This window comes from Phasianus colchicus, chromosome 1 (assembly GCF_987193195.1).
Source record: "Phasianus colchicus chromosome 1, bPhaCol1.hap1.1, whole genome shotgun sequence".
Taxonomy (NCBI): Eukaryota; Metazoa; Chordata; class Aves; order Galliformes; family Phasianidae; genus Phasianus; species Phasianus colchicus.
The window spans coordinates 171,071,341-171,090,005 of record NC_143436.1 but is presented as its reverse complement, the minus strand read 5'-3'; the positions used below and the strand labels follow the sequence as shown (position 1 = coordinate 171,090,005).

General features: G+C 39.7%; 1 protein-coding gene across 3 annotated transcripts in view; it reads right to left on the bottom strand.

Annotated features, from left to right (window-relative positions):
• RNASEH2B (ribonuclease H2 subunit B) overlaps nt 1-18,665 on the bottom strand; it is a 42,654-nt gene that overhangs the window by 18,633 nt on the left and 5,356 nt on the right. For all 3 annotated transcript variants that reach the window (XM_031615869.2, XM_031615867.2, XM_031615868.2), the window contains exons 2-5: nt 12,623-12,694; nt 9,659-9,766; nt 4,281-4,357; nt 1,694-1,814 (exon numbers count right to left, since the gene is read on the bottom strand). In XM_031615869.2, coding sequence (XP_031471729.1) covers nt 1,694-1,814; nt 4,281-4,357; nt 9,659-9,766; nt 12,623-12,694 — 378 coding nt within the window. The remainder of the gene's footprint in view (nt 1-1,693; nt 1,815-4,280; nt 4,358-9,658; nt 9,767-12,622; nt 12,695-18,665) is intronic.

The following is an 18,665-nucleotide window of genomic DNA, read 5'->3' as shown; positions in this document are numbered from 1 at the left end:
TCACATCAGACAAGATCACAGTGCAGTTTCTGCCTTGCAAAATGAAACAAAGAGTAACACTTTGGCACTGGAGTTCATAACCTTTTCTTAAACCTTCTCTGTCATACACTTTATCCAATCTTTGAATTTATTAGCAAACAACCTGCCCAACCCAGACTTAGTGAGCTGTAACACACTCTTTCCCCAACTACTGAAGCAGGTAAATGGGAATTTAATCCAGCAAAATGAATTTTCAGTGCCCTTTGACAGTGAGGCCAGGGAAGGTGGACTTTCTACTAACTCAGTAAGTGTAAACTGTGAGTGCTCTAGGGTAAGAACTTGTTATACAGATGTTAAGAGCCTTTAGATTAAATTGAAAGTGAAATAATTATGTTGTTAGCTTCTGCCAAACAGAACAGAGTTGCATAAGACAGAACATGACAGATACTTCTTACCCTAAAGCCCTGCTCCTTAAATAAGAAAGGCTATGTAGGGGACAAGTCTTAGCACTGGAAAAAAGTATATTAGTCATAATATTGGTCTTTTTTACAAGCAGTAAAAGGGACGTGAAAATGAAACACATAGAGGGGGATTGTACAGAAAAGTGATCTTGCGCACGACAAGTGGGCAAGCCCTAATGTGTCTATTGCATAACCACAGCTTTAGCATTCTAAGAAATTAAAGAAATTCTAAGTCCCACATCTTATATTTTGTCTATGGCAAATACTTTAAATATATATATATATTCTTTTGCTGTTAAAAAGAAAACACAAATACTGCCCAAAGCCAGTACCGCTGCTTGGAGGAACCTTGCCCTATATTCCTATGCAGAGCTCTAGTTTGACACTCAAGAGAATCTGACAGTGTTTTTCACCTTAGACAGGTGGGCAGAATTTTAGTATCTTCTCTCTCACTCACAGTTCCTTAGTCAGCATTAGATAAGCTGTAGGGGGACAGAAACTGCCTAAAAGTTTAACGCTAATTCCTATTTGAAGCATTTATCACTCTGTGGGAAGGCAAAAGAAGTTCTGTAGTTCAGATGCACCTGTGTTAAGGAAGTCTTCTCAAAAATCACAACTCACCCTAGGAAAAGGGTTGCCTACTCCCACCAATACCAATTGTAAGTTAATGCTTTTCTCAGTTTCTTTTGAAAATCCAGGACAGCACATAATTCCAACTACCTCAGTCCCAGCAAAACGTACTGTCTCACTGCCTAGATTTTCTGCTGTCTGGTTGTCATTTTCAATGGAAACCTGTCCTGCCACAAAGTTCAAACTGATTCTTTTCAAGAAGTAAGAGCACCATGTTAACTGTATATATATCACATCATGCAGGAAATACTTGAGCTTGTGCATCTAAATCCTTCAGGAGAAGCTCACAGCCGCAATGATTTTCTATGCAACAATAAAGTAGTCTGGCATATTACTTGTTAGTGGAAGACAGTAACGTCTAAGAAGCCAGCTCTGATGAGTTCTTCATTTTTATGTCACTTTGCAGGAAGACTGAACAACTGTTTCAGTTACAGCAGTTACACCTGATTCACTATACTGCAACAATGACTTCTAAGCCTAAACATCTGCTTTGAAAGTACAGCCTCATCTTGCATATCTTGATTTGTTTGGAAAGCAAAAAACAGTACTGAAATCTATATTGTAATGAAAGCACAGATAAACCCAGTCTTGCACTTTTTTCCCTCCCCTGCACTTTTTTTCACCTTTTTCTTCTGTTATATGACATACGGATCGTTTGACTCCTTCACACTTCAGCAGCAACGGGCAATACGGGTACTCTGAATCTAGCACAACCTGATCCAGTGGCTGGAACTTTCCTTGTTGCTGAAAATACATCAAAGGGATGATAAAAGCATTATTATGTTGTTAAGACATATACACATATGCATACATAGAAATACAGATGCATGCAGTTGCCACAGCTTTAAAATAAAGGACTTGAAGATTTACTTTGAATGGTATCACATGACATTTAGAAACCGATTACAAAGTAAACTATAAATATTTATTTCAAACCAGTAAATATCTGCTAAATGCTGAACTATTCAACGACTGCACATAAGAATCCAAATTTAAAACTACATGGGATAAACTAACGTGAAGCACAGCAACATTTTTTTGGAAGATGACATAAGACACAGTAGTCAACGTGTGCCAATAGTGTCTGCGACCAAGACCTGTTGGATTAAATCCAGTGTCATAACTCCCATTCAAATTTTGCTTTTCCCTCCATAAAGATAAATCTCAAAGGAGCAGGGCAGCTTCTGGAACGTAGTATTAACCTTTCACCTCTGCAAAGTCAATTTCAGTTTGGCCACAGTATACATATAAAGCGATTTTGGCAGCACTTAAATAGCCCTACACATGACAGAATCATCAAACAAATCTTGCTGTTGCCAAACAATGCATAATCACTCAGCACAGTTTGGCACAACTGGCAGCCTTCCCCTTGGAAAGATCCTTTAGCGCATCAGTACAAAGACTCAGTGAGCTCTCCATCCTTTGGGAGTGCATGGTGTCAGGAGCCAAAGCTGAAATCATTACATCGGTTAGCACGAAAAAAAGCACTTGGGTAAAACGCTTTCATTATTAATTAATCCTCTTATTAGGCAGACAGAGCCTTAATAAAAATAACCATATATCGTAAAATAAGATTTAAAAAAAAAAAGAATGTATTTTTATTTTTTCCCAATTAAAAAGGGACAATTACAATGGCAAAACATTATGAGAGGCAAAAACAAAGCTGAAATAAACAGCTTCCTGTAGATAACATGCACAAGCCAGCTTGTGTCCAGAAGCAAGACAGCTACATTCACCTTGTGAATATAAGAGCCTAACCTGAGGTCTACTGGACAGGAGATGGCTCTGCTCAGAGAGATTTCAGCAACCCTGGACTGTACTTTCAGAATGAAAGGATGGTGCAAAGAATAACTCTGCAGAACCCAGTGAGTATCTTAACACTTATTAGTTCAAGCCAGGAAATAAATCTGCTACATTCAAGCTGGCTTTGCATGAGGTATCTGCCACTCAAGCCTTAAGACTTCCCTTTACTCAAGAGTAAAGTAATTTAGGTAGGACACTGCATTTGCCATTAATGAGTAACCCATAACAGCTCTATGCACTTATCTGGCACCATATCACACTTAGGAAACAATGTATCTAAGAAGAAAAGGGCAGTACAGGACTATTGCTGCAGTTTCCGTGCATAGGAAAGGTCATCCTTTATATAGTTTACTTAGCACTTACCACAGACAGAAATATACTGATTCTCTAATTAAGTATGGTATAAAGTCTTCAAAGGGATGCTGAATTCAAAACTAGAGAAATGGAAATACTATGACTGAGAAGTGACTTCTGATGGGCCACATCTGAAGCAGGAATGGATCACAGAAAAACTGAAACATTTTGGTATATCCTATACCATAAATAATTTAGAAACAATTACAGAACAATAGGTTACTAATACAAATGTCTAGTGGAATTTTATTTCTTCAGTATAGAAGAAGAGTTTTTCTGCATTCTCCACTTGTAACCCAAAGCAGAAAACAGCAAGCCACCTTAATGGAAGAAAAACCTCTTAGGATGCAAGAAACGAAATCAGTGCCTCCATGAAATAAAAAATATGGATTCACGTTTTTATTTTGTCATTTTTTCAAAGGCAGATAATAGACTATAAAACATTATCTATGTCTTTTGATACACTTACGAAAATTAAGTATGGTTTTGCAACACCCTCGATAAATTGATTAACCTATTAACCTATTATCCATCTTTTGGTACTTGTTTACCCCTCTGCTATTCAGCAATACATCATCTCTACAAATATTATTTCTGAAAAGGCAATGCTTCCTTTCAAGTTCAAACCACCACAGAAAAGTTTCTTCTTCCTCTTCCACAGCATCCAAATTCATCTTTCTTTTTTCCCCTCCTTCTCAAAGTGAATCACCCATTCCTCAGGATGGGCACCAGTTTGTTTTATTTTGATGACATCTACCATTTTAAGTTCAACAGTTCTGGGATAGGCTCTCGCAAAAGGACAAAAGATTCTTTGCTTCTCTTACAAAGAGGGGATTACATTTGGTTCAGGTTCCAAGCTGATTCATGGAATATACTTTACTGGTCACAAAAATAAAAAGGATGAAAACAAAGATACGTATAGGGTGAACATCTCTGCTTTAAACACAAACTAAATTTCCCACAGTACGGAAGTCCCTCTTCATAAAATTAATGCAGTAACAGAAATAATGTTTTCTCCTGAGAATATCAACAAAAAAAATTAAGCAGGCTTACCTCTTTGTCTGCCTTTATGAGATAATAAAGTATCAGAAATAAGGGGTCCATCGGTGTAACAAAGAGCAGGCGCCCATCTAAGGGACAGATATATAAAAGTGTCGTTTGTACTACTAGGTACAGAACTACTACTGAATCATTTTTTTAGAATGCTTTTCAGGAGTGCAGGCAAGAAGAGAATTTTTTTTTTTTTTTTCCCACATTAAGCATTCCAGTATTTCACTAAAATGGGCAGGAAAACACTATTCATGATTTTATATTAAAAATACAGAGAGCTCAATTCTCAACCCTGCCAAATGAAAGCACAAGCTCTGCTGCTTCTGACTTGAAGTACTGTGTTTTCCCTTTTTCAGTGATATATGACAAACAACAAAATTAAAGCTGCCCTCTATTGGCAGATTTGAGTGTAGTAGAACCTTGTTTTGAGGTACTAGATAAATATCCAGCATACTCTGCCCCAAACACTGGGCAAGGCAATGCCAGTTCAAAGAATACGTCACTGAGTGTTCTATTCAAAATTACACCACATTTCAGAATGACAGCTTACTCGTGCTTTCTGCACAATCGTAGATAATTTGAAACAATGTAACATTAAGGATTTTCACTAATTAGATAAAATAACTGATAACAACTTGACATTAATTAGCAAACCAAAAGCAAATAAATTTAATTTTTTCTGTTTCAATTCACATGACTAAGATAATTAGAGAAAGAAAATCCTACTGGAACAGCCTTAAAACTAACAAAAGACAGGGTGGCAACAAAGCTGTCTGGTCAAAGTTGACAATCTGTCTGTAAAACTGAGATCATGCAATGCTTGCAGTCTCTACATCTGTATAGCCAAATTAGCTTGGGTAATAAAATCACATTTATTTCTAAGCTAATTTCAATTTTTCTGTCCAGAGGGAGCATCAAGGACATGGCTATTTGTTATAGGACTACAGTTTCTGACAAGCCTCAAGGATACCAACTGACATGTAGGCTGGAGCAGAGTGAGCTCTTACACTGCACTCTGCTGTCTTCCTTCTGAAATTCGGTACTCAAAATCTAAGCCTAGGAGTACCAGCTGTGAAACATGGCTCTAGTGCTCAGTGTGAATCAAATGAAAGAAAACAAATATAAGGCATCAAAATGATACAGAACAGCCCAACCAAGTAAAACCAAGGCATTCAGGGGCAAAATATTTCTCCAAGTATGGCACTGCCAGGTCCTTGGAAGAATACTGCCCAGGTCCCAAGGCAATATATTTCCCTGACAATCAGACAAAAATAACTCTTAATCCCAACTCTGCAGCTATTAGCAAAGAAAGTACCAAGACTACTTATTCACAAACCTGCAAGTTTTGATAATAAGACTGGAGAGAAAAAAAAAAAAAGCTAGCTCTTTTCTTAAAGCTTCTATTTAAAAGCATTCATCTGTACTTCCAGGAAAAAGTATTTTAATTTGTCCTATGGAGTTCTGACTCACAGTAGATGTATGAAGACCTCGGAGAATCATGAAATGGTTTGGGTTGGAAAGGACCTTTAAGATCTGGTCATCTAATTCCAACCTTCTTGCTAAAAGCAGGGACATCTCCTTCCAGACCAGACTGCCCAAAGCCCCATCTAGCCTAGCTTTGAATGCTTCCAGGGATGGGGCATCCACAACCTCCACTGTCTCACCACCCTCACAATAAAGAAATTTCTTCTTTATATTTTGTCCAAATGTACCCTCTTCCACTTTAAAACCATTCCTCCTTGTTCTGTTACTCCATGCCCTTCTAAAAAGTCCCTTCCCAGCTTTCCTGTAGGCCCCCTTCAGGTACTCAAAGGCCTCTATAAACTCCCCCCAGAGCTTTCTCTTCTCCAGGCTGAAGAGCCCCATCTCTCTCAGCCTGTCCTTGTAGGGGAGGTGCTCCAGCCCTCTGATCATCTTTGTGGCCCTCCTCCAGACCTGCTCCAACAGCTTCATGTTCTTCTTGTGTTGGGGGCCCCAGAACTGAAGGCAGTACTCCAGATGGGGTCTCATGATAGCAGAGTAGAGGGGCAGAATCACCTCCCTCAACCTGCTGGTCATGCTTCTCTTGATGCAACCCAGAATACACTTGGCCTTCTAGGCTGCAAGTGCACATTGCTGGTCCATGTTGAGCCTTTTACCAACCGACATCCCCAAATCCTTCTCCTCAGGGCTGCTCTCAAGCCATTCTCCACCCAACCTGTATCTGTACTTGGGACTGCCCTGACCCAGATGCAGGACCTTGCACTTGGCCTTGTTGCACTACATGAAGTTGCCATGGGTCACCTTTCAAGCTTTTTCTGGACCCTCTGGATGGCATCCTTTTCCTCTAGCATGTCAACTGCACCACTCAGCTTGGTATCATCCGCAAATGTGCTGAGATTACACTTGATCCCACTGTCCATGTTGCTTACAAAGATGTTCAATAACACCGGTCCCAGCACTGATCCCTGAGGAATACCACTAGTCACCATCACTTGGACACTGAGACATTGACTGCAATTCTCACGAGTGCAATCATCTAGCCAATTCCTTATCCAGCAAGTGGTCTATCCATCAAATCCATTTTTCTTCCATTTGACAACAAATATGTCGTGCAAACAGTGTCAAACACTTTGCACAAGTCCAGGCAGATGATGTCAGTTGCTCTTCCTTTATCCACTGATGCTGTAACTCCATCATAAAAGGCCACCAAGTTTGTCAGGCATGAGTTGCCCTTGGTGAAGCCATATTAGTTATCATCAATCACCTCAACTGTATTTTCTATATGCCTCAGTAGAGTGTTCAGGAGGATCTCTTCCATGATGTTGACAAGCACAGAGGTGAGACTATAGTTTCCTGGACCTTCTTTTTTTCCCTTCTTGAACATGGGGGTAATGTTTCCCCTTTTCCAGTCAGTGGGAACTTCACCAGACTGCCACAACCTTTCAAAATATGACAGATAGCGGCTTGACAACTTCATCTGCTGGTTCCCTTGGAATTTATGGATGGATCTCATTGAGCCCCATAGACTTGTGCACCTTTAGTCTTCAGATGGTCTCGAACATGATCTTCAATTACAGCAGGCAGATCTTTCTTCTCCCAGTTCTTACCCTTGCTTTCTGCAGCTTGGGCAGTGCAGCGAGAGCCCTTGTTGGTAAAGACTGAAGCAAAGAAGTCATTGAACACCTCAGCTTTCTCTGTATCCCCTGTGACCATATCTCCAGTTTCCTTCCAGAAAGTGCCCACATCTTCCCCGGCCTTTCTTTTATCACTGATATACCTGTAGAAGTTCTTCTTGTTACCCCTTATGTTCCTGGTTAGATTTAATTCCATCTGGATTTTAGCTTTCCTAACCTGATTCCTTCTTTGTAGCCCTCCCAGGCAACCCATTTCTGCTTCCGCTCCCGACAGATTTCTTTTTTGAGTCAAAGTCAGTCCAGGAGCTCCTTGCTGGTCCACAGAGGCCTTCTGGCATTCTTGCCTACCTTATTCTTTCTCGGGATGCACTGCTTCTGGGCTTGGAGGAGATGGCCCTTTAATACTGACCAGCTTTCTTGGGCCCCTCTTCCCTCCAGGGCTTTATCCCATGGCACCCTGCCGTTTTCTGAAGAGTTTGAAGTCTGCCCTCCTGAAGTCCAGAGTAAAAGGTTTGCAGCAAACCCTCTTTGACACCCTAAGGATCTTGAACTCCACCAATTCTGTGGTCACCGCAGCCAAGACTGCCCTTGAACTTTGCATTACTCACCAGCTCCTCCTAGTTGGTGAAGACAAGTTCCAGCACAGTACCTCTTCTGTGGGCTCCTGTACCACTTAGAATAGGAAGTAATCATCAACACATTCCAGAAACCTCTTTGATTTCTGGCGCCCAGCTGTGTTGCCCCTCCAACAGATACCAGGGTTGTTGAAGCCCCCACAAGGACCGTGTTTTGTGAATGTGGAACTGCTCCTATCTGTTTATAGAGAATCTCATCCACTTGGTCTTTCTGGTTGAGCCACCTGTTTCAGACCCATACTACGATGTCTCCTTCCTCTTAGGAGCCTTCCCTTTAACCTTAACTCAGAGAGTTGACTCTCTGTCAGCACCTTATCAGTCCCCAGGCAGAGCTCCATGAACTCCAGCTGGTTCTTGATGCAGAGGGCAACACCTCTCTCCCATTCTCCCCTGCCTGTCTTTCCTAAAGAGCTTATACCTGTCTATTCCTACATTCCAGACATTTCCTTCTTGGCAGATAATGAGATGATTTGCTTTAATTGCAAACACACAGCTTTTCTGCGTTGTTCATTGTCCAACTATTTCAGAGATGCAGCAGCCCAATTCCATTCAGGAAAAAAAAATCCCCTTTTTTATATATAAAAAAAAAGAAAAAAGAAAAAAAAAAGGCAATTAGTCCTTAAGGCCATTGTTTCCCAAGGGCCAAAGCAGAGGTTAGAAAGGGAGGGGGAAAATACAGAGTGGGCATAATTGGGAGCAGGAAGCAGACTCAGTCTTTTGGCTCACCCCTAGAGGGAATAAGGAAAAGCTCATAGACATACTGCTTGCATTGCTATATACACCTGCAAAGTACATTTAAATGTTAACACACATTTGGGATATTGCCATTAAAGAAGGTATATGTCTGCTGGGGTTACTTTATTTATTTTAATATTATAAATGGTCTTTTTTCTAGTTACAAACAGACAAAAAGGACACACCTTCATCTCCTGAACGGATACGAATTCCATAGTCTATGGAAACCCTGGGAGTGAAACACTATACCAGGGACATCCTTACTGAGAAAGGATTGTTAAAACCATCACAAGTGGTTGCACAAACTTCTTTCTCATTTTCAGAAAGATGATCAGAGACGATGATGCTACAGATGAGGTCACAGAAACAGCACTGAAATGGCACCTTCAGACAGCAGGCTTATCCCACAGCACTTACAGAGAAGACTACAGAGGTAATTAAAAGAAAACCACACTCCAGTGCTTGGAGTTCTGCTTAGCATTGCTCCGCTTAGCTAGCTCAGACTTTCCAGCCCTTTTTCCCTTCTATAGGATAAGAAATATATTACGTACACCAAGGACTTTCTGATCTGACTGACAAGGAAAGCTATGTATTTTATGGTACTTCAGTTTAAACACAACTGAACAACTCCCCCATCCCACCATACCCTTCCTCAAAGACAAATGAACATCTGTCTAATTGAAGTTGCCAAAGGCAGCCTTTTAAAGAGAGACCACAAAGCCCGTAGCCCTGCTTAAACCCAGATGGCAAATGAGTGCATCAGAAAGTGGGGACGTGATGCAGCATGCCTCAAACAACTAAGAGAAACACCTGTAAATTTAATAGAAGAAAGAGAGAAGGTCTCTTTGTATGAACATTAGCTATGGTTGGGGGAAGGATACATAACATTACTCACCTTGTTGAACAGTCTCACCTATAAACCAGGAACGATATTCCTCATGAAAAGCTTTTACTTCAAACAGCTGCCGTGCACCACTATTGAATAAGTAAAGAGTTGCTTCCCCTGTTGAAGAAGAAATCTGGTTTGTGTTGTAAGCTTTTACAAAAATCAAAAGAATAATACCCAATACATCTGAAGAATGTGCCTTATATACATACACACACAAACATACGCAGATTCTACATAAACTCACTACAAAGAAAGCTCAAAGAAAACTATTATATACAGATGTTCGTTTACCAGCTCTATAAACCAAACTGAATTTGAATCAATAAATAAGATGTGTGAATAGTTCATCTTACAACACAAAGCCTTTGATCCAAACCCAAATCAAAATCACACAAGAAATTACTTTTTGTCTGTACTGAAGGGGGAAGGTGGAAACCCAGAAAATTTCCTTGCCTTCTCTCATGCTTGTCTCTAAGATATCAGAAGTAAGGCTAACCCTCAAGGGCAGTGATATCTTTTCTCATGCATCTAAACAGACAGCAGTAACTCAGTATGAGTAGACAAGTAAGGTGAAAAGAGAATAGTGACAGTTTGAAAAGAGAAGCTTTATTTTAGGCTGCTCCACAGCACAACTCTGCTGTTTAATGTTAGTTTCAGGTTCTAATGAAAGAATGACAAATATGTTACAAAAAAGACTGGCATTTTCTGTGTCTAAACTAGGAAGTCACAGAACTGCAGAAGGGGCCACAGATGTTCAGCTACTTGAGTCTGTAGGCTGAATTAATCCTGTCATCCTCGAGAGGCAACATCAGCTTATGGCAATCCTGCTCAAAATACAGCTTGGAAACTTAAAGATCACATGCTGGCTCAAAAAAGCGTCAGTCCAAGCCCTTAAAAGCTGATATCATCACTGCTGTTTTCAGCCTGGACAGATCCCCAAGTCTTACTGAAGGAAGATCAGCTAAAATGGGCAGATGCATCTTTTTCCAAAAAATGATCAATGATGCTTTTCCCCCCTTTATCCAAAAGCTGACACGATGTTTAACCTCACCTAAGGTTACAGATTCAGTTCTCTGACAATCACATTTCTTTTGGATGTGGGAGGAATGAACAGCACATACTAAGGAGAGCACAGATATCCATCATCACCACGTGATTCTCAAGAAGGGTCTACATCATGGTTTGATCAGCACCAGACATCAAGACTAATCACAGAAGAGTTTGTTGCACATCTTAAAGACTCCTACCATCGAGTGTTTCAGCCAAGCATGGTGGAGAGCAAGGAAAAGTTGTGAAACAGGCCATTTCTATTGCCTAACTTCAGCTCCTTGTTTTATCTGCTTATGTTAAAAGGACAAGCACTACAAGTTATCAACAATATCATTAGAGACATTCTCCAATGGACAGAGAGAGAATCTAGGCAGCTTTGTTCCTAATTTTATCACTTCATTTAGCTGATTAAGTTTCATTTAGCTGATTAAGTTTCCCTTGTTTTAGGTCAGAACTTTGAAAAATGCTTCTTGCAGTACTTCTGAATTACAAGTTAAACTTGAGTTTGTAGTCTTTGTACAGGACAGAAACGTTGTCCTTTTTACCTGTCTATAAAAAGGACCATGCATGCTTTCATTAAATGAAGTGGTTAGCATGAATATCTGTCATACGTTGAATCTTTCAGTGGCTATTTATACAATATTTGTCAACAACAATTTGTCTATTAGATCCAAACATAAGCAAAAGACATTATCAGGAGTTCTCAGACCTTCCATTTTCAAATACTAATACGTTATAACACTGAAAGTTCATGCAGGTCTAGAAGTAAGCTTCTGTAAATTCTGAAGGAACACAACCAGGCTTTCAGTCAAATCACTGTACTCTTGGTTTTTCCCAGAAACCGTTCCCAAGATCTCATATTCATCAAGTTGAATAGATCTTCCACAGAGAAAAGCAAATTAACGTGTGTGCTTTCTAAAACATAATAAATTACAAGACAACATAATAAAGCAGGTGGAAAATGTCTGTGGCTGTATATTGTCACAGTAAATCCGAGCAATCAAAAAACAGGTATCATGATGAGGATAAATGATTTCACATTCTGTATCTATTGTTTTTAAACTACTCTTTCAGGAAGACCTAGAAATGAGTATATCACGTATTAAAGTGTACCTAAAGACTTCAGTTACAAACACATAAATAAGAATAGTGAATTTAAATATAAAAATATGTAACTTAGAAATCAAATGATGTAAAAAAGGAAAAAAAGCATGAATTCTGTCTTTAAACAAAACACATTAACCTTAACTAAGGCTTGCTGCAAGTTTCTATTCCAGTATCTCATACTGCAAACATTAGATTACTCATATGTTAATAAATCCTTGACAAAAAGGGCAATCTGACCAGAAGAAAGTAACTATTTGTGGGATGATGGTATGATTATATCACCTGCATTTGCTGGTCTTTCCAATGTATTTTGAATTTAAAGTGCCTCATCATCTATTAATAAGAAAAGAGATACCACTGCTTGGAGCAAGGAAAGAAAAATATCAGATTTAAAAATGAAAAGACTCAAAAAGCTTGGTAAGTATAACTGTATCACTTTTCTGACTCTGCCTGTTTATTTTACAGCATGAGATGAATGGTATGAAGCCTAAATTTGGATTAAAAAAAAAAGCCAAAGTTCAACACCCAACACTGCAAGTTCCCCAAATCGAATGCATTTAAAAACACAACTTAAATTACAATTCTTTTTTGTGCTGCCAATATTTCTGATGAATAAACAGTTCAACCAATTAAAATTATAAAAGAAATTCTAAATGTTTGCACAGCATTAACTATCTGGCATCAACAGCAGTATCTCTGGCACATAAGACTTACATTATCATCACTATTTCAGCTTGCAAAATACGAATAGTTTGGTGGTGGAGGGAATCAACCAAAGCATTAACAGGCTCATGTCACAATTCCAAAACTTGCCTGTGCTTGGACTGCGTAGTTTTGTAAACATAGGTTCGTTGTCAGGTGTCTTAGGGGGGTCGGTAGCAGCCTCTGTGGAGGGAAAGGAAAAAGTTATGAACTTGTGAACTGAGAAGCATTTCATGTTCTGCCATGCTTCTCCAAGACGTTAAGAATTAATTGATTTGACACTATTTGAAAGCTCACATATTTTCTGTCTAGAAAGTTATATGCCTCAGCCCAAATCCATCCTACCTGATCACGGTACCTAAATTGTGACTCCAGACTTCTGGCACTCTCTGTTTGCCACAGAAAAGATATGCACCTGGGGATGATTTAGATTCTGAAAACCACTTCCTCTCACAGAGCCTCAAGCAACAGTACTCCTAAGTTTGATATCTCAGTTTGATAATGAATTGATGTGTTGCCCTAATTAGTCTCAAAGATGATTGGAACACTTTGGTAAATTAGGCAAACCCACAAGCTAAAATATTTGTAGGAAGAAACAGTGGTCTTCTAAAGCATTCAGGAGGTTTCAGATTATTCAGCAATATGAGGCAGGAATTGTCTGAGTGATTGTTACTTATGTGAAAAATATGCACACTTGTTTATCTGTTGTATATAATCTTAAAAAACAAAGAGTGCATTTAATTCTCCACACAGGAAAAAGAAGCTGAGAAAATACAGCACTTCTGGCTTAGCCTCCTCATGATTGTTCTCTTTTCTGTGTATTTAAGCAAAAAAAGTTAGACAAAAAACAGAGCTGCAAAAGTACAATTTCTATGTGAAATTAAAAAAAAAAAAATAGAAAGGAAACAGGTCCCATAAGGATGCTTACTGAAGCTTGAAAACCATTTTTAAGGATCCCCAGTTAATTATATTCTATCCAAGTTCTTTTTGTAGGGAAAGTCTAACTTGTATTTACGAAAACAATTTCCCACATCTGACTGAAGAGCAACATGACAGCATCATCTCTCTTAACTTGCAGACTGCCAGTTCTGTCCCAGTTCCTCTCATAAACGCATTCATCAGAGCAAGGAAAATAACTAAAGCATTTCACATCCATAACTAGCATCCAGACTCTGGAGAATGGGCTGACAGGGACCAGGCTGCTGCTTGGGTTGCCAGGCTGCTGCTGAAAGAGGAGAGAAGCAGCGGAGGTGGGCTGTGCAACTACTCCCAAGGGAGGCTGCTGGAAGGAACAGAAGTGCAACACTGTCCTTCCGTTTTTGGTAGTATCCAGGAGGTTTACTGACACAGAGACTACAAAGTTCTTTTCTGTGAAAAACAAGGAAGTAGGAAGCTCAAATGCATTCAAAAATAGTCACCCCGTGCCTGAAAGCTGCTCCCCAACACCTCAGGAAAGGACAGGTGGGTGGACTTCTCACAGGCTGTGCTCAGGTACATCAGTGGCTAAAAAAAAAACAACCCGAAGCCCCAAACAAACAACTCTTATCTTTCACATCTACTCCTGGGTATTCAGCTGTACCCCAAACAGAAATTGCCCAGATGAAACCATAAGCAGGACTTAAAAAGCAATGTCTTTTGTTTGTTTGTTTTTCAAGTGCGTTCTGTAGCAAAGTATTGAAAGATAATGGTTCTTAAAGGTGTTTGAAGAATTTACAGCCATTTTCTTCCCCCGAATTTTTAGTTGAGTCTTCAGGTAGCTTGAAAAAGTACTTGAAAAAGTTTCAATATATGTTGAGAGGTTTTTAACGGAAAAAAAAGTCCATATTTGCTAACCAGACTTACTTCATATGCTGATACATAAACACACACGGTTGTCAAGCTACATTTGTCCTGGCAAAGGAGAACTTCAAATTTCTATAGCTGTGTATATTTCATTTTTTGACCACAGTTTAACATTGCTGTATTTCTTGTTACTTTTTAAAACGCTGTCGTGATTAATGACAGCAAAAGAAACACACTGCATGTGTTTACTTTGATGTGTTTCATATGAACATGTGAAAATATACACACCAAATATGAGTTTCAAAATTTAAAACACAAAGCAAAACAAAACAAAACAAAGGAATTTTTAGCGCTCACTTGCTCCACTTTCTTCATGAGTAGATTTATGAACACTGGGAACACATCCAGCTGAGCCCTAGCTGCATCTTGTAGAACGTGAACAATTAAGCAGACAACCCTTCCTAATGTAGCTGTTTTTAATGAAGTCTGCATCTTTATTTAGTTGATGTGTTCATTCCCCAGCTTTCTGACACCAAGTGCATGTTCCATCCTCACTGGGATGCCCGCACGTAGGGAGCTCAGCTAAGCCATGGGCTGCAGTGCTGACACCCCCATCTCACATGGCACCTTCAGATGGGGGACACAAAGGGAAAAGGGGCAAAGGAAAACATGGTTTCTCCCAGCTTCTTGTACCTTGAGTTTCTTCTGTCTCTGTTCAATGCTCTGCTTCCAGGCCTAGATAAAGTATCCTTCTGTTACAGATTGGCCCTACTAGATGTCAAGCTGGCAGATAAAAAGAGGCATTTGGGAGAATGCCTGCTTGGAAAACTGGATGCAATATTAACGTGGCCTTATGGGCAAAAGAGGCCCTATTTATCTGAATTTAAACACTTACTGACTAGGAAAATGCTGAGGAAGGGATTTTGAAAGTTAGGTGTCCAAAGCCTTTCTGGTGTATGTTCTGGCCTTCAGCCAAGAAAGGTAACTGGATTTCTTTAATGTCATTACATTTATCAGTCCTTGTGTTTGGGCAAGGATCTCTTATAGCTAAATAAACAGACTTCTTAAAAAGTGATTCTGAAGAGATTTTCTAGCGAAACTAAGTTAAAATAGGTCTAACTCTAATGGAAAATGACAGATGAATGTCACTACTCTTAACAGCAACTCTTTCTGTAGCTCAGCTGACACTTGTTCATGGAACGGAATAACAAGTGAGAGGGATTGCACCTTTCTGACTGCTATGCTCTCTCCTAAGCATCAGGAAGAGTTCAGCCGCAGGCAGCACACAGCTGTACAGCACAATTCCCCAGCAGGTGTGTCAGTACAGCACACCTCTTTCCTAGGATAAATTTCACTGCAAGGGTCCAAAAATGGGTACAAGAGTACAGAGGGGCCAATTAACCCCATCCGAGTGAAAAAACAGAAAAAGCTGCCAGGGAAGACAGACAGGCAGACACTTCCATGAGGTAGCTGGCCCACCTCAATCCTGTCTCATGCCCAGGGAGTCCCCAACACAGTCACCATCAGCCCTACAGAAACAAGCCAGGAGCAACACCACAACAGGGAGCTCTGAGATGAGCAAGGTGCAGGCCAACCAAACGCCAACACCAGGCTGCTAAGTTGGCATGCTTTGCTGAAGCTACAGTCTACTGTGCATTCACTGGTAACCAAGCTGCACAAAGCCTACCTAAAAGTGTGGGTGATACATCCACCAGTGGCACTGGAGTCCACAGAGAGAACCTCAGACTCCTGAAGCTGAGCTACGGAGACTGTAAAAGCTTCATAGCAGTTTTCCATTACAGAGAAAGAGAAAAGCCTACTGTATTTTGTAGAGGTCAGACATGCAACCAGGCAAATTCTGTAAAAAGTATAAACAGAACAAAGTGAAAATGAACCAGCTGTCTAAGGATTTCTGGCAATAGTTTGTTCCACAATTGATCGATACGAGGCATTAATGAATCTGGCCATTAAAAAAATAAAATGTTGCTAGTACTGCAACATGAATGAACTGGAAAAGAACATAAAACTCCCACTAAGATCTATGAAACTGTTACAGATGATGCAAGGTCTGTTCACCTTTTTTTTTTTTTCAAAAACTGGTTATAGATACTATATATAACAGACTAATATCAAGTTATATGGAATTCCCATGCAAAAAGCTGCCAGCCAAGCAAGCAAAAGGCTGTAAATATCTGTCAATTGCGTAAGAGGAAAAAACCCTCCACCACCACCCTACAAAAAACCAGGATCATTTAATAGTCTGGAATTATAAAGTTAAGATTTCATTTAAAAACAGATATTAAACCATACGTCACCTACACAAGTCTTTTCCATTCCCTTCTGAACTTCGAGTCATGCAAAAAAGGTGTGTCAGATGGAGACATGATGGAGCTCATTTAATGGACGTTTTATGGAAGACTGAACTATGTAGTTTAGAGGTGCAAATATGTTAGATCTAATAATTGTTTTATTTACATTCCTTCTAGGATCAGTCAACCCTGAAGTAAATGGCTTTAATTCAGTGCCTGTGCTAACGGTACACTAGTGAAGTCCTCTGTCCTGCAGCACACCCTGAAAAAAAGCCCAGCAAAAAAATAATCCAGAACTTTATATCATTCTAACTTTTAATACCCTTGCAAGTTTCAAGGTAATTATTTATTAGCGTAATGAACAAATTCAGGTATGCACTGACTGAGGACACAGTTCTATAAATGGCTTCAAACACCAAAATTCACAGGTCACTAAAAAATGCAGTCCTGAGTTCCCCAACCCTACTGCTTTCTTTCTACTCAAACCAGCAATTTTGTGGCCACATGGAAAGTCAGCTCAGTTCACTGATCCAGCTGCAAAGAAAACACTCATTTCCACCCAGATTAGTAAACTACTGCCACTCACCATATGGTTACACATGGAAGAGAACCTGTGGCAGCAGTAGGTGATACAGAAAATAACCTGTTCTGTTCTATATGTGACAGTGGGCTGCTTGATTAGCTTAAGAGTATTAGAAAACTAGATTACATGTGAATTACAGAGGTGGGAAAGCATCAGAACAGCCACAAGACATCACTGTGTCCCTGGCTGACAATGCTCTAGAACAGTGCTACACAGAAAACAGCTCCATCACCTCTGCTAACAGCTGCTCTCCTAAGTGCTCGCACAGAAGGCAGAGCTTTACATGAGCACCTACTTGATTTTTGGATATCTTACCTTGGTCTTTACTCAGTTATGATAGTTTGATATTATCTGACCCTCTTATCCTCCTGACCATACACAGTACTGGCTTCAGCAAGGGGACTTCTGCAACACCTATTATGAAAGCTAGAACAGCAATCCGTTTGGTAATCACGTTTTTTATCTGCTGCCTTAAGCAAACAACATTTAATGCAGTATAACTGACACCCTCTTAAGCTGTTTCTGGCTCCCACTTCACCTGGAAACATTACAAGAAAGAGGTTTACTGAGATACAAAAAATGACACTAAGTTTCTATCTCGAATAAAACTTCCCACGGAAATGCTTGAGAAGTCTTGCGCCCCGGTACACAACCAAGCAGCTGCACTGAACAATAAGGGTTTTGCTTAAGAACAGCCTTTAGCTTTGCCTTATGTTGTCACAGCTCACTTCTGAACCCAAAACCATGTGCTCACAGACTCACTGGCAATAACGGAGAATACTAACTCAGCTGTTCTTAAAATTGAGAGGCTGGGCAAATCGTGCAGAGAGTTTGGAGCTGAATGAAGAAGTCAATCTTGAGAAGTTCAAGAACAGGTTATCACTTGAAAGGCTAAAAACTTCAGACTTTTCTTCTCAATATTTATAGGGTCAACAGCGGTGCAGCTGTATTACTGGCTGAATCAGCCCTATTCCCATGTGCAGAGAGGCCTAAGTTGGCATATGTTGGTCTCTTCCAAGCCAGATGGCAGAAAGCAGAAGTAGGAGATGGTGTTACACATTAAAACATCTCTTTTCAGTTCTTTTATTTGCTATGCTTCCTTCTGGCTCCTCAGCTTGCCAGTTTTATCTGCTTTATACACAGCTGAGCTCAGTATGCATTTTAAGAGATGTAAGAAATAGTGCAAATTACCTGCAAGCAAAGGGCTTTGTTCAAGAGATGCAAGTGCCAGTTTAGGGGGAGTTTAAGAAAAATAGGCCCAAAGAGTCCTAAAATATGCGTATTCACACTCACTTATTAAGAAGGTATAAATATGTGCACATAAAATGTAAGAAAGATTATGTAAATAAAAGTCAGATACTTAAAAATACACATTTTTAATTGTGAGCACTATTTCCATGTTCTCCCTCTAAATTACAACTGGCCCAACCCATTTTGACATTTGCTACAACTTCTGAATCAAGTTTTCTAACATTACAGC